Source organism: Natator depressus, chromosome 9 (assembly GCF_965152275.1).
Source record: "Natator depressus isolate rNatDep1 chromosome 9, rNatDep2.hap1, whole genome shotgun sequence".
NCBI lineage: Eukaryota > Metazoa > Chordata > Testudines > Cheloniidae > Natator > Natator depressus.
In genome coordinates this window covers 6,799,819-6,817,156 of record NC_134242.1, presented here as the reverse complement: position 1 = coordinate 6,817,156, position 17,338 = coordinate 6,799,819, and the positions used below count along the sequence as shown (strand labels likewise).

General features: G+C 42.4%; 1 protein-coding gene across 3 annotated transcripts in view; it reads right to left on the bottom strand.

The window, feature by feature from the left end:
* Positions 1-17,338, bottom strand: part of DIS3L2 (DIS3 like 3'-5' exoribonuclease 2) — a 270,593-nt gene that overhangs the window by 240,188 nt on the left and 13,067 nt on the right. For 2 of the 3 annotated variants that reach the window (XM_074963408.1, XM_074963406.1), the window contains 2 exons: positions 2,056-2,214; positions 1,627-1,769 (listed from right to left, as the gene is read on the bottom strand). In XM_074963408.1, the coding sequence (XP_074819509.1) occupies positions 1,627-1,769; positions 2,056-2,107 (195 nt within the window). In that variant the 5' untranslated portion in view covers positions 2,108-2,214. The remainder of the gene's footprint in view (positions 1-1,626; positions 1,770-2,055; positions 2,215-17,338) is intronic. The other variant, XM_074963407.1, reaches the window with a different exon arrangement.

Here is a 17,338-nt window from a genome sequence, read left to right as displayed (position 1 = left end):
GCTGCCAAATGACTATTATGCCCTCAGTCTCCAATTTGCTTGCTGCACTACAGTTGACCAAAATTCTGGTGAAAAGTCAGACCTCTGATTCATGGGTGCAAAATCTGGTATATGTGCCAATGCAGTTTTTGAAGCAGAACTGGAGTGCGTATTAGGTTGGCCAAAACTTGGGATTTGCAGGAAATTTCAATATTTCAAAATTTGGTTTTGGTTGGATTCAAACTGAAACCAATTTTTTCAAAATTTCTCATGAACCCAAACGCCACAAAAAAATCATGTTGGAAACACTGACACAATTCTGGCAGCTAGTGACTAAAACTGACACAATCAATTTCAGTGGTGAAACTGAAGGATCAAGAATCATGTCAATTACACTCAACAGCTGCCAGAGCTCCCAAGTCTGCAGCTCAGGGCAACCCAGACTCCCGGGTCAGTTGGCCCTGCATGTTGCCTGCAAGCTGCCCATCCACATAGTGGCGCTGTCCCAGAACCACAGACCTTGGAACCCGACTCCCCAGCAGCCTGCCAGGAAGCCAAGCAGGTTTCTGACAGAACGCTGCCTATGATTCAACCAAAGTTCATCAAACTCGAGACATTTTCGAGAAGCATTTCACATTCAACAAATCAGCATTTTACAACAAAATTGTTTTGCTGGAAAACTTCCAACCAGCTCTCAGTGCATACACCACTGGTCTTTCGGATGCATGACCACACATCTGTGACTTTCAGTGTGTGTTTCTTATTCCTCTGCATTTTATACCTTTGATCGGTAGAACGTAAGGCTCTATCCAGTATTGCTTAAAGAGCTTGTGATCCCAGGGGCAGGCACACAACCCTTAGAGCAGAGGTCCCCAAACTGTGGGGTGCATCCTCATAGGGGGGCAAAGAGGAACATTCAGGGGACGCCAGGACCCATAGGGGGCTGGGAGGGAGCGCCACCCAGCTCTGCCCCGAGCTCCGCTCCTGGCCCCATCCCCAGCGCGGCTCTGTACCTGGCCAGGAGCTCAACTGCCAAGGCTGGGGCGGAAGCAGAGCCGCACTGGTCGCCAGCCCCGCCATGGCTTGGCTGCAGTTCCGCTCCTGGCCCCATTCCCAACCCTAAACCCAACCCCAGCTGCGGCTCCAGCCTCAGCCCCCTTACCTCTGTCCATGGCCCCACACCCCAGCCCTGCTGCTGGCCTCGGAGGGGGCAGGGGGCACACATAGGGACATGGGGAGGGGGGGCACAACCCTCAAAAGTTTGAGGACCACTGCCTTAGTGTGAACGTCTGTGAAGGCAACATCATGAAGGAGAATCAAAGATGCTGCATCACCCTCTGCTCTTTCAGTTTAACTAGTTCAGTTGGGGCTTAAAATACTTTGCAGCGAGGCAGGGATGCTACAGTGTGTCACCTCCAGCTTCACTTTCCAGTTCTCTTGAGCACACGCACACATGGGAACAGCTGAGACATAGAAGAGGGAAAAATGCCTCTGAGAAACTAGACGAGACACCCCCCCCCCCCGTAACATCTCCAAATAATATATAAATTCATTGTACTGAAAACCGCCAATATAATATTTGAACATCTGTTATTTTCACCGGCTTATCTATATTGCAAGAGCAACATCATTTTATATTCAGGGCACCTGGATAAGCTCTCCCCTTTTCAATCCTGCTGCAACATCTTCCTTTGACATGTAGGCTTCAAATACATTCTTCTTCCTCCCTCTGGTGGGCTTATTCCGATTCTTTCTATCGCATGATGTTGAGACAGCAGCATGGGACTCTCCTGCAAATACAAATCCGCAAACTGTTACCTTTCTAACCCAAGTCTGGATGTATATTTTAGCAGCAGTTACAGGGACGCTTTGTACTCTAGATTGAATCTTTGAGAGCAGCTTGCCTAGAATACTGACACATTACAACAAAATACCACAAGACTTGAGAGACCATATCTTACAAATAATCAACAGTCTTTTACAGCTCCACTTCACCCCAGCCGTCCTTTAACAGTGCCTGAGCATGCATTTCAAAGCAGCTTGTTTCTGAAGTGTGTGCCCACTTTGTTTTAATACCTCTGGGAGTTCCCAGTTTTCTAGGGTTTATTCTGCAGTCTGAATTGTTCATTGTTTCGGCCTGTGATTCGGAGAGTTGCCTCTTCCTATCAAAATTCTGGGGAGCTCTGGTTGATTCTGAGTTGTTTCTGGTTCTTGCAAAGCTTCTCTTGTCTCCACCTGGAATCAAACACAAGTTTGTAATAAAAGAAAAAAATAAAGTGACCCACCTTTGTTGTATTCATGTTCTCAGAGAATCAGAGTAAACATCACACTTATGTGCTATGTTCTCTCCCACGAAGAAAAGTCATCACCACTAGGACTTTCTTTCAGGAGTTAACTTGCAATACAATCTTGGCCCTTCATAACTCTTAACTCCACCATTAACTTATTTTATTACAAATTAAACTCTAGAAATTCCTAAATAAAAGCTTGGATAGAATCTTTCCCAAATCCTGTGAAATTCTTTAGAATGCACAGAAGGTAAGACGGTTCAGACGTTTTCAAAGCCTAACCTCTCATTCCCCACCACCTCTGCTCCTCAAACTCCCAGCTAGTGATGAAATGTAAATTCACTCAGAATTGCATTAAAAATTAAAACACTTTGGGATAATTAAGTCCTGTAGCTACCAAAGAAAGTGTGCTGAAGAACTGACTGAAGTGTCTGTACAATTACATACACTGACAATGCAAAGTACTGCCAGGGCCCCACATTTCCAGTTTGCTCAGGACAGGCCATAATCATAAGGCAACATTCTACAAAGATTCACCCTTTCCTGCCATCACTTCAGACCATCCCTACAGCCTGGAGAGCAAGCAGCAGCTTCCAAAGCCTATGCCAATACTGTTTCATGGATCAGCAGATTGGAATGTGAGGCAATGCAGCTGCCCCCTTTGCACTCCACCTGGATATTGAATATGTCATCACAGCTTTGCCTTCCAGACCCTACTGGCTACAGGCCCAGGATCCAAGCCTGTACCTGCAAGTTTGAAATGTATGGTGGCCAACTTACTTTGTTAACAGTCTATCCAAGGTACAGTACAGTTATATTGTGTATGGTATGTCTAATAAACAGAACCCCAAAATGCTTTATGGAGTTACATAATAGCAGAGGAAAGAGAGATAAGAGGTATAGACAAGGCAGAAAAAAATATTTGTTCAGTAGTGATTTGAATGAGATGGTGAGACACAGAGAGGCTGGCCCTCTGCAGCTGCTGCTGACTGGAAGAAGCTCCCACATCAAAGTGACCAAACGGTGAGGAGCAAGGCCCCTGCTAGTTGAGGAGAGAGAAAGACAGACCACCTCTGAGGCTGGCTCAGGCCTGTCCATGGAGAGTTTAAGTACAAGGGCAATAATCATGAATTAGATCCCAAAGTGAACAGAGAGTAACAAAACTGAGAGCAACAGAAATGATTAAAGGTCTAGAAAACATGACCTCTGAATAAAGATTGAAAAAAATGGGTTTAAGTCAAGTCTGGAGAAGAGAAGACGGAGGGGGACGTGATAACAGTTTTCAAGTATGTAAAAGGTTTTTACAAGGAGGAGGATGAACAATTGCTCTCAATCTCTGAGGATAGAAAAAGAAGCAATGGGCTTAAATTTCAGCATGGGCGATTTAGGTTGGACATTAGGAAAAAACTTCCTGTCAGGGAAGTTAAGCACGAAAACAAATTGTATAGGGAGGTTGTGGAATCTCCCTCATTGTCTAACTTTCTCTTATTAGTCTCCAAACACCTGTCAGGGATGGTGTAGATAATACTTAGTCCTGCCTTGAGTGCAGGGGACTGGACTAGATGACCTCTCAAGGTCCCTTCCAGTCCTACCCTTCTATGATTCTATGGTTTTGTTTCTTTGTGTGACAAAGCAAGTGGCAGCATTCTGCACACACTTAAGTTTGGAGACCATGGCTTGGGGACACAACAGGAAAAGGAGCTGCAATTGTAACAGGGAAAGAATGAAGCCACAGATGAAGATTTCAACAGAGGAGCACCAGAGGTAATATTGTATATGGGTCACATTATGGGGTGATAAAATAAGCAGGTTTGCAAATGCATAACAGCTGTGGAGGAAAGGAGGAGAAGAATTCAAGGTTGAGATAGATACCAAGCTGAGGAGCATCTATGCTTGAGGATATGCCTCTTGCCCAGAAGAAGTGCTTCAGAGACATTAAGCTGAAGGAATTTGGAATGAAGTCAAAAGCTTGCTTTGCCAAAACAGGTACAGAGGGTAGAAAGGGATGAGTTATCAGAGGTGCCCAGATATACACCATTGAATACCAGCAACGAAGCATTAGCTGAGGTTAAAGGCAGAGAGGGAGTAAACAAATGGCATAAATCAAGAACTGAATCATGAGAGCATCCATAAAGGAGATATCTGGGTGTAAACGGTGAGTGGAACCATGACTCAGGGAGCCAGAGATAACTGCCTGGGCACAGGAGTGGTTCCCAGAGGATGGAAAGGTCAGTGCTGCAAGACAAACCAAGATAGAGAAATCTGAGAGAGAAGGTAGTGGTTGATTACACAGACAGCAATGTCTGGGATACAGCCAGAAACCTATACAGAAATCTGTCCGGGCTAATGTGAGGGCAACAAAGGGGCAACTTTCTGAAGCACTTCGCTGTTTGGCTTTTCCTACCAGTATCAAGGGCAGCTTTATTTTTTACAGGTGTTTATGAAGTGGCTAATCAGAGTGGTATATTTTAGAAAGTCGAGGAATTATGGACAACGGAGGAACTATAGAGCATAAGGGTGGCAAGAAAAGACAAAATGCTACAACAGGGAAGGGATTTACAGGAAGAAGGGACTGGATGGATATAAGGAAGGCGCCAGAAGCGAGCATGGAAATGGAGAATGAATGAATGAGGGAGCTATTGGAAAGTCAAGATATTGCTGTGGATTAAGGAACCCTGAATAAAAAGGAAGAAAAACCTTCAAACTTAACCAAGGAAGAGCAGGGAGGGGAGGGAAACTGAGGGTATGGAAAAAGCAGTAAGGATTTTTGGAAATGAGGAAGGAATCAGAATTAGACATCCAGGTGTGCATGACCACCTGCCACAGTCACCAGTGGGTTAGTGCAGTTCAACATCCTTTGCCATTATAGCTAAAAACAGCAATGCACAGCAACAAACTCCTGAGAGCCAGCTTTCCTTATAGAGCAGAAGGGTGGCAGATAGACACTCTCAGGTTACAGAAACTTAAAAGGCTTAAATATAGTGGTCTGCTCTCCTGTGGTCCTCAGCATTAACCTGGACTCAGATAAGAATATAGAATCCTACGACAAAATGGGCCACTCAAAAGACATGATGTATCATTCAGCATTGCTGGCAAACAAGCTATTTTACATAACCATTTTCTGTAAGTATTTTGTAAAGGTGACACTAGAGGCCATAAAACTTAGTTTTAAAACAAGAGATGCCTGTTTTAATCCACATGATTGGAAGATATCAAATTAGACATCAACTGTATCCGAACATAAGCAGACTCATAGAAGTCTTAGTTTTTCTTTGGGCTGCATTTGTATGATTTGTAAAGTACATGAAGTCCTTTAGCATAAAGAGTATTCTATAAACATAATGTAAAATGATCATGTTTATCTCTTCGGGCTGGTCTACACACAAACTTGCGCAGAAATAACATGAGACTAAGGAAAATCAATCTAATTTTCTTAACGAAGAGATGGTTAAGAGGTGTCTTGATCTCAGTCTATACGAACACTCCTAGGGAAAAGATTTCTGATGGTAAAAAGGGTTCTCTAAACTAACCAGACAAGGGCATAACAAAATCCAGTGGCTGGAAGCTGAAGATAGACAAATTCATACTAGAAAAAGACACTTTAAAAAAAAAAAAAAAGTTAAAGAGTCAATCATTGGAACAACTTACTGAGGGGAAGTGATGGGTTGTCCACCACTTGAAGTCTTTTAAATCAAGATTGAACATCTCTTACAAAAATATATGCTCTAGCTCAACCAGAAGATATTAGCTTGATGCAGAAATCACTGATGAAATTCTATGGATAATATTATGCAGAAGGTCAGATTAGATCATCATAATCGTTCTTTCTGGCCTTACAACCTATGAAAGTATTAATCTTTTGTTATTTTGGTACAAACCTTACTTCAGAATAAAAGCATCCTATTTTGATTTACCTATTACACAAAACCAAAATAAGATACTTATTCTGTCCACACACAAGCTTGCACCAAACTAACAAAAGGTGTTAAGTAAAACTGATGTAGCCACTTCTGTGCAAGTCTAGTTAGTACCTACTTTACAGGAGCAACTTCACAATTTCTTTCTGGACTGCAGATCCATTGAGACTAATTGATCAGTTGAGATGGGCCGTTTTAAATATTTGTGCGCAAATGCAAGGAGCATGAGAGAAGACAGCCATTAACAGCACATACAACACTACTCAACAGTTTAGGTTTTAAAGGCCATTGTATCCAATTAAAACTGTAAGAGCTATTCAGAGAGGCAAAATATAATCTAAAGTGGAAGTTAGCCAGGCCACTAGGGTTAACACCCTTAGATTATAAAAAGCACCATATGACTTTTAATTCATACAAAGTGATCAGGACTCTACATTTAAGAGTCATGCAAAAGATGGCATCTATATCAACCTAGTGCCCTTTAACACCTTGCTAGACTAACTCACTACCACCTCCGAAGGAAAGTCTAACCTACTAAATCACCAACAGTACATATGTATTCCTTAGAGACCTGCTATCCAGGACCTACACAATCCTGCTTCACTTGTCAGATCTGACCAGATCACAGCATAAGGTCATCTGGCTATAGGACCCCTCTTTCCTTTTCAAAGTCTATCAGCTAAAATCGCCACCTTTCAGCTCTGAACTTTCAGCTTTGTTTACATTTTTAATCCAATTCTCCTAGTGCGAGCAGAACCTTCTGAGAACATCATAACAACTGCATGGCTAGCAGGTAAAACTCACAAGGAATTCACCCCTACTGTCTGCTATCTCAATATTAAGTTGTTCCTTTCAGATTTTTAAACAGTTTGATGTTTAAATACTTGAAAGGAACAATGTGCTCTATTGTTCAATTACTTTTCTAATAGAATTCCTCCATTTATTACTTAGTGTTGTTGGTCCACGACTGGGGAACAACCCTCTGTCCCAGCAAGTCTACACTTAAAATGCTGCATCAGCACAGATGCACCGATGCAGCTGTGCCGCTGTAGTGCTACCATCAAAGCTGATGATAGAGCGCTCTCCTGTCAGCGTACTTAATCCACCTCCCCAACAGGTGGTAGCTATGTCAGCGGGAGTCTCTCCCGCTGACATAGCACTGTCTACATGGGGGATTAGGTCAATATATCTCCGTTGCTCAGGGATGTGGATTTTTCACACCCCTGAGCAACACAGTTATGCCGATATAGATCTGTAGTATAGACCAGACAGGTCCATTTCCTACACTCTTAACAGGAGGGTTTTCATTGTTCCCTGTATTAGATCATAATCTAGTTATACACAGGGATGCTTTCAAAAAGCCTCCACTTTCCCAGTTAATATAAGCATGAAAGGAAACAGAAACAGCAGCAAAGAAGTGATAAAATGTAGTAGAACAATTTGTTATCAGCTAATGAGACACTTTCAACACATGGTTACTAAATATCTGTCCATATTTCTACACTATTTCACTTTATTTCCAAAAGATTTGGAAGGTTTAAACCTCTATGCCTCTAATCCTTCCAAAAGACTCCCTGACCTTTAATTTTTGACGTCAACCCAACTACTTGCTCAACAGAACATTGTGATAATACATCCATGAGCTAGAGGGCATGTCAGTTACCATGCAAAAGAGAATCCAATATTCAGAACCAATAACCAGGACTCAGCCAACTAAACACAAATCACCATTCAATGAGACCCACTCTGGCACCATAAACCTGGAGTATCCCTAAGCCTCCCATTTAAGTTATGATTAAGTTGGTGCTAGGTACGGCAAGAAAGAAGTCTAAAGAGAGCCTATATTCATTCTCAGCTGTAATAGTCAGGTATGACCTGAGGAGATCAAGGTCCAGATCAAAACGGAGCCCTGCACGCTGGGGCCCACCCTCCAGGGACACCATCTCACTACAGAAAGGGTGAGCAGAGACAATATGCTCTGTTCTATGCAAGTGAGGGCTGGTCCCTCTGGCTCCTGGCAAGATGACAATGAAGCCCTCAGGTAGACCTCAAACATTCTATTGTTTTATTGTGGAGCCTATGATCACCCTTTCCAAAAAAAAAACCATGCACACCCACCACAACTGAGTGCCATTCTGCCAACTGGAGCATAGCTGCACTTTTCTATAATCACAACACTAAGGCCGGGCTACGCTAGACTTTTTTCTGGTATAGCAATGTCAGGGGTCGATAGTTTTAATTTTTTTTCCAGCTTTTCTGTACTAGCATAAGCCCTTATGTAGACACAGTTACAGCTATATAAAAATGCTTTTGCTGGTATAGTTTATTTCACTCACAGAACCAGTATAAGCTACACTGGCTAAAGCACTCCTTTACCAGTATAAGTTCTGTCTATACAAAGAGGATTTTGCAGGTCTAGCTATGCTGGTAACAAGTACAGACTAGGCTTAAAAGTTCAGCCGTCACGAGTGCCTTTTCTGTGCTTTGCTGTTTTCTGCCAATAGCTATATGTGAGTGTTATGCTGAGGACATATTATTCCCTGCTGCTTTGCCCTCATTTAGCATCAAGAAATATTTCCTAATACTCAATTATACCACCTACCTGAGATGTTTTTTGGAACATTCACCTATCCAAGAGAATCAGAATCAGCAACAACCCCCATTTCTCGGATTCCATTTCAAATGAAAACTATGCCTGACTCCTGTGGTTTTTCCCATCAATTCTCCCAGGCTATGCTAATGCTTAAGGGTCAGTCACATGCATCACACCGATTATGCTGGTCACATATAACGTATGCCTAGGGCTTTTTTTATATCGCACACGACGCAGTAGTATCCAAGTCCCTTTCCAATTCCATTTGCTTAAACAAAATGACCATTTAAAAGCCACCTTGATATTTTCTCATGCTCCCAGGAGTCTCTAAGCTCTTTAATATTTTACCACTTGTAAAAAGGTGAGGTATATAAAGTTTGTTACACAATTTTTAATCTCTGTTTTACCAGTGGCTTCCAATATCAGACATATTACATAATAAAGTTACCAACTCTCAGTCTCACAGCACTTTAGTTACTACTATAGTATCTGGTATCGAGTCACTACATCAAGCCGCACAATGGGCAAGAACAGCAAACACCAATAAAGTGATCTCAAATGGGAGTTATGTCAGTACAAACATTGATTCTAGACAGGTCAAAAGTGACTTTAGCTATTTATGTTTTGCAAAATATTTTAAGGATTTAAGAGATTAAATGTCTTGCTAAGGGTAACAGCCAAGTACTTTGTTGTTGTTGTTGTTTTAAACAAAAGGAAAAAAAACCACAGGCAGCTGTTGGTTAAGCTGCTGAGAGAGTGAAAGTTCTGTACCAGGAGAAAAAGATAATGATCATAAGCCATGTCAAAAAGAATTCTGCGTTAGTCAGTTACACAGTGACAGAGGCATTTTTAAAGTTACCTACCACATTCCCTGTAAATTCAGCTCCATTCTAACTTGCCTTAAAGACCACTGTGCTTTAGCATTGCCTTCAGCACTGATTTAAGAGTACAGAACTCTTGGTAATGGTCTTGATAGAGAAATATAACAACAAACTTTACCATACCCTGAAGCATGTGGATTAAATACAACAGCTCGATAATACAGAACACAAGGTAGCAGGGGGAGAAGAGATTCCATGTATATCACCAGAAGGGAGAAACTTGAGAAGTACGTAAATTTAGTAAAATATGGTTATGGTAAAGACAGACTTTCAGGAGACAGAATCTAGAAGGTGAATCCCAGCCATCCAAGTCATGATATTCTAGGTGAGAGCCTGATTGAGAGAGATCTCAATTTATTTACCACTAGCACAAACCCTCTTCACAAATTAAATGTAAGGAGGAAATCCCAAACTGGAATTTCTACAACACATTCCTTGCTGCACAAAGAAACTTGTGACCAGGGTAACTTCTTCCTATAATCCATTTAGGATTATATTTTAGTGTTAAGGAGAAATTTGAACTGTTACAGTGTGAACCTTCCAAAAAGCTTGCAAGTATGAAAAAGTGTACATCTTAGGTTATTCACAGGTTTTGAAATTATCCTAATGTAATGTAAAAGTAGGGGAAGCTTTAAGGGAAGGGAATGCAGTGGAGGGGAAACACAGAAAGGCATGTTGCATGACAACACTGTGGGGTTTTAGAGCGAAAAGAGGAAACCCTGCTAGAAGATAACATATTTAAGCTTAAAGTTAATTAACAGCCATTTGAAGAAGAGGAACAATGCAGACCTACAGCTACATGCACTGAATCGGCCCACACTTAAGCATTATGCAGAGGCACTGAACTGAGTGGGGTACTAAAATTCATCGGCCAAAATTAGTTCCCATGCCAGCCAATTTCCACTTATTGACCAACTGTGATGGGCTACTAGGACTCAGCCCCAGCACAAATGTGAACGTTGTCTAACCCAGGAGTGGCCAACCTGAGCCTGAGAAGGAGCCAGAATTTACCAATGTGCATTGCCAAAGAGCCACAGTAATACGTCAGCAGCCCACCATCAGCTGCCCTGCTCCCAGCACCTCCCACCCACCAGCTGATCAGTACCTCCCCCTCCCTCCCCACACCTGCCGATCAGATGTTTTGTCATATGCAGGAGGCTCTGGGGGGGGGGAGGCGGGAGGAGCGAGGGCACGGCAGGCTCAGGGGAGGGAGGGATGGAGTGGGGGCAGGGCCTCTGGCAGAGCCAGGCGTTGAGGAATGAGCACCCCCTGGCACATTGGAAAGTTGGCGCCTGTAGCTCCAGCCCCGGACTCGGTGCCTAGCCAAGGAGCTGCATATTAACTTCTGAAGAGCCGCATGTGGCTCCGGAGCCACAGGTTGGCCACCCCTGGTCTAAACCAATGGAAAGTTCAGGTGAATAAGATGAGGAGATAATACTTAAACTCTAAGGCTCTGTCCATACAACTTTTAAACATAATATTGTAACTCATCAGCGGCACGGTCACCATAATTGGTTACAAGAGATGCAGTTCAGCTTGTCTACACAGCAGCTTCCCTGCCCTCATCACCATGTTTGTACCATAATACCTTCAAGTGCAATTAAGCAACTGGGTATCAGTGCATTCTGGGAAAAATCTGGACTGCTATCCCACCCTGCAGCAACAGGAAAGCGCCAGAAGAACATGCTTCCAGTGCTTGTGCATGCATGTGAGACAATGCTCTGGTTTGTCCAGGAAGACTGGGCAAAGAAGATGCACAAATATGGCTGCGGAGTCCCATCCACATTGCTAAAAGGGGTTCTGAACCAGTTGGATGCAGGAAGGCAGCAGTGTACCTATTTAGGCCTCTTGCAGGGGTGAAACTCCGTTGCTGCCTTGGTTCCTAAATGAGTTTTAACCATGTGGTTGGTATATGACCACAAACCACACTTAGAGCAGACCATGTCACTATCACTGGTTACCAACTCACCAGCTGTAACATGAACAGGGCCTTATCTCATTTTTTCAACAGGTCAGGGAGGTAGGATGCATCACCATCTTATAGGTGGAAATAGCAAAAAAAAAAAAAAAAGTAAATGACGTGACCATGGCCACACAGGAAGTCTGTAGCAGAGCTAGATTCTTGCTCCCAGATCCATGCTCAGTTCAGTACATCACATTCTGGGGAGCATACGTTGTCTATAAATGATTCATTTCTGCAAGTCAGACCTAGACTAGGACATGTGTTGAAATTTATTGTCTCATCTATCCCTAGAGTTCAGTGCAGAAGTACCAGTAAAAGTGGTCTCCCTCCCCTTCGCTCAGAGTGGCACTCTCAAAACTCAGGTGCCGTGATATATTTTTCTCTATATATAGGATGTGATTTAGAAAATAAAATTCATGTTGTAGGTCACCATCTTAAGTGACAGCCCCAAAGCCTATAATATGCCCACTACATGACACTCACTTGTGCAAGATTTAGGCTTGAGTCATTCATGGACAGTAAAAATGGCAATTCAAATCCTAAACTGGCTTGGTGTTACAGAGTGACTGAGCATCTGAGAGCACCAAAGATCCCATTCCAGACACTGAACTAAGGTTTGGTGACGAAACTCATTTAGTAGCAATAGGCTAAAAGTTTATCAAAATAGTTACCATGCTCCAGCTGAGTGAAGTAGTGCATCTGCGTTGTCAGGGAGTGGATGCTGCTCTTCTGATTTTCAGGACTCTCCGTGAACTTGCTCCACCCTGCCTCTGACCTCCTAACCACCTACTCCGCCTGCTGACTCCACTCCTTCAGGCTTGGACTCCTGACTAAAGATGTGGGATACTGTTGCTTCCGCTACCCTATACTCCCCCTCTTTCCCTCTGACTCATCTTCTCAAGTTTCCCTCTTCTCTTTAGCTTAAGGCAGATGCACTGTGAAAAGGCTTGTGCAAAACTTCATGAAGGATACTATTTAAAAACAAAACACCGTGGAAGTTCGCTCTTTGGTTTCTCGGGTTCTCAGCAGTTTGAAGGAAGTAAGTAGAGGAGGTAGCAGACATAGCCAGGAGGCCCTGAAGAGGAGAGGATCATTAGAAGTCGGAGAGGGAACACACAGGAGGGTTAGAATGGCTTGAGAGATGAGACAGGATTTCACATTAGGCTTGTAACAGGCCAGGCCCCATGTATTCTACAGCTGATGAATTAAACCACTTGGTGCAGAATTGTGCTCCGGAATCTACCCTTCCAATTTAAAAAAAAATGTTTCCAGTCCTTAGCATTATGGGGGAGAAGGAGGAGGGGACTCACAAATGTGAACTGAATGTAGTGTTGCCTCCCTGCATCTGCAGACGGCCTGAAACAATAGCTCTGAGCAGCGTGAACTGCCCAATGCATCTCATATGGACCCAGAGGTTCTCTGGCTGCATAATATGGCATTTGTCCAAGATGCCATGAAATGCAGCATTTCTGCCACAGAATTCATTATTTTTCTACAACTAGGCACCCAACATTTTGTTTTCCATCCCACTGCCCGGAACCTGCCTGAAACTGTTGCTGGCTCTGAAGAGCTCCCCACGGGAAGGAGTTAACAAGATGGGAAGGAGTTAACAAGATTACAGTGCACGCTCCCTGCACTGGTGTATGGAGCCAGGCAGCAGGGGATCAGGGGAACAAGAGCTGGAGTCCAGCTTGCAGAAACGGAGCAAGGGAGACAGGTGTAGCCTGGTGAGCTAGGCAGGCTGGAGAACAGCGTAGCAGTTGGGAGTTAAGCTACTGAAGCCAGCTCTAAGTTTCCTCTCTTCCGTAGTACTCATGGGAAGAAGGAAGTTCTCATCTGGGTCACCTGGACAACATTATGGGAGCCAAAATTTTGGAAATGGTGCTTGGGAGCCTAGAGATAACACACGCACGCACACACACACACAGAAATAATCACGGCTGAACAATGACCCAAGTTTACATAAATGAGTATTTTCAACAATGAGCCATAGCTGTGGGTATTTGTGTGGGAGCAGCAGGAGTGCCAACAAAGCTACTTCATGGCAACAGAATAAATTAATATTACTGTGGAATTTAGGGGCTGCTGCCACAGAATTTGGTCCCATTGTGCCACAGAGTACATGAGACTCTGGTAACAGAAACAGAAGAGAGTTATTAAATCACATACCACAATAACCCCTGCAAGAGCAGGATCTAATCTCCCCAAAAGAGCATGTCCTAGATATTAACACTGATACTACAGTTGATGTTAGCCAAAAACATTACGATTGCACAAGACTCAGGAATGCAACATTCTCCTATCAAGAGCAACATAGAAATTTATGTTTCATTTCTAAACCATTAGAAAGGAGCTTCCTATTTCTCATCTGTGCCTCAGACAGGACTATAGCGTAAATCCACTTTCCCCCCTTTCCCATATCTTATTACAGAGATTAACGTCATCTGTAGAATAATAAATTGGATCTAGAGAAGAAGATTATTTGCACTTACAAGATTTCCACAGCAACTGGCATTCTCCATTCTACTGAACAGACTCTGTAGCCTCCACTAGCTTACATGCTCATATTTACTGATGCCAGGTAGATAACAGAGAGATAACAGCATTTCTGAAGTGCTGAAATCCGTCATATAAGAACTAATAGGCTTTTCAAAGTTATCTTAAAGAAGTGCGCCCTGACAGAAAAGCAGAGTTCATATGAATTTGTGGCTCTTTTTTTTTAGCAGAGCTCCCTTATGAGGGACACAAGCAATATGAAAGCTACAACAGTATCTGGAAATAGAGGCAAAAAACTGAAATTTCCCACCTCACCAGGACGTGCATTATTTGACTGCCTCCATTACTCATCCAGGAAAGCTGTCTGCCAGGGGTGTTCCAAGCCTACCACCCCTCCTGCACCTTCTAACGCCACAATAAATAGTCCCAAAATTGTCTTCTGTCTGGAAAATGTAGAGCCATCATCCAAAAGCTACAACTGAAATAGCACCTTCATCTAGATCTACTGCCTCCTGAAAATAAAGGTGTTAAACAATACCAGTAAATTTCACAGGCTGGGCAAATAAACGTCAAAGGACACAGATAAACAATAGATCTGCTGGGGAAGTCACACAAAGGGTTTATCTGGACTAGGAAATCTTTTTCTATTTAAACAGGATTGAGGAGTCAAGAGAGCTGACATGACACTGACTATGGCTTGTCCATGTCCACACTCATCCATTATGGTTACCCAAGACTCAGGAATTCAACACCATGGTCAGCATTGTCCCAGCTAGCTCAACTCCTCACAATCATGTTTAAACGCAATCAGATTTCTCAGTGAAGACAAGCCCCAGGAGGCTACTTGCCAAAGTAAGTTTTGTTCTCCTTCATGACATTGCCTCTACAGAACCATGCTGTGCGATTCTCTTCCCAACCCTGCAACAATGGAATCCATTTTAAATCATTAGCTGTTAGAGAAAACGTGCAATCCACTCTGTTTCAGCCTTCTAGCACCAAGGGCATACCAGCCTCCAACCATCCTTCAAACCCTCTCTCACTCAAGGCATCTTTTAAATCTCCAGGCTAGTATGGAAGAGGGAAGGAGAGTGTAGATCTGTGAAGGCACTGTGCACTGTCAGATGAGGATGATTACTTTTTTACTTGTGATTTGTGTCAAGCTCTATTTGGATAGAAATTCAAATTCATTTTAAAATGCACAAAAACATCATTTAATTTTTTTTTGTTAAATAAAACTACTTCAAATGTGCTTGGATATGTAAGAAAAAATGTTTATCAAAACATGTTTTGTGTTTAAAACTGAATGATTACACAAAGAATATGTTATTTGAAGTTAGTGAACCCAAAGTATTGTTTCTGTTCACCATGTCCTTCAGGACTTTAGAACTGGTAGATCTCATCCTCCCACACTTAGTTTTTATATAAAGATTAGAGGAGGAAAACAAGTTTCCTGCTTTTTTCAATGCCCAGTTGGGTTTCTTAACTCTGAACAAACTAGTCACTGAATTGGACTAGTTGAATAAACTGAAATGAAGAAAATATTCTCTCTTTACCTACAGAAGAGGCTACTGCTGACAAAAACTTGGGTATCACCTCAACAAACTCTGAGTCCAGGTGCTTTGCCAGCAACAAACCACTGAACAAGTGGAACTTTCTTTAAAATGTGGCAGCAGACATGTACTGCTTAGTATTTAATTTAGATTATTTTAACAGATAATAAATGTATGGCTTAACATAAGTTGACAATTTTAAATAGGCTTACTTTTAAAAAAATAAACCTGTATATAATTTAAATTAAAATAGAAAGGAGTATTATCTCTGTCAAGTCTAGTGTAAAGGTATAATTAGGCAAACCAAAAAAAGAGTATGAAGAGCAACTAACAAAAGACACAAAAACTAACAGCAAAAAATGTTTTTAAGTATTCCAGAAGCAGGAAGCCTGCCAATCAGTGGGGCCACTGGACAATTGAGGTGCTAAAGGAGCACTCAAGGAAGACAATGCCTTTGTGGAGAAGCTAAATGAATTCTTTGCACTGTTCTTCACTGCAGAGGATGTGAGGGGGATTCCCACACGTGAGCCATTCTTTTTAGATTACGCCTCTGACTGGTGTCAATAAAGGAGGTTTTGAACAACCTGATACATTAAGCCGTACTAAGTCAACAGGACCAGATGGTATTCACCCAAGAGTTCTGAAGGAACTCAAGTATGAAACTGCAGAACTACTAACTGTGGTATGTAACCCATCATTTAAATCAGCTTCTGTACCAGATGACTGGAGAGCTAATGTGATGCCAATTTTTTTTAAAAGGCCCCAGAGGCAATCCTGGCTATTACCGGCTGGTGAACCTAATTTCAGTACCAGGCAAACTGGATGAACCCATAGTAAAGAACAGACTTATCAGATATATAGTAAAGGGAAATTATGCCTCAAAAGTCTATTATAATTCTTTGAGGAGATCAACAAACATGTGGACAAGGGTGATCCAGTGGATACAGTGTACTTGGACTTTCAGAAAGCCTCTGACAAGGTCCTTCACCAAAGGTTCTTAAGCAAACTGAGCAGTCATGGGATAAGAGGGAGGGTCCTCTTATGGATCAGTAACTGGTTAAAAGACCGGAGGAAGAGGGTAAGAATAAAGTTTTCAGAATGGAGAGAGGTAAACAACGGCAGTTCCCCAGGGATCTGTATTGGGAGCAATGCTGCTCAACATATTCATAAATGATCTGGACAAACAGGTAAATAATGAGGTGGTAAAGTTTGCAGATGGTACAAAATTACTCAAGATAGTTAAGTCCAAAGTTGACTGCGAAGAGTTACAAAGCAATCTCACAAAACTAGGTAACTGGGCAACAAAATGGCAGATGAAATTCATTGTTGATAAATGCAAAGTAATGCACAACTATACATACAAATTGATGGGCTCTAAATTAGCTGTTACCACTCAAGAAAGATCTTGGAGTCACTGCGGATAGGTCTCTGAAAACATCCACTCAACGTGCAGCAGTAGTCAAACAAGCTAACAAAATGTTAGGAACCATTTCGAAAGGGATAGATAATAAGTCAGTAAATGTTATAATGCCTCTATATAAACCTATAGTATGCCCGCACCTTGAATACTGCGTGCAGCTCTGGTCACCTCATCTCAGAACAGATATATGAGAAATGGGAAAGGTACAGAAAAGGGCAACAAAAATGATTAAGGGTATGGAACAGATTCCA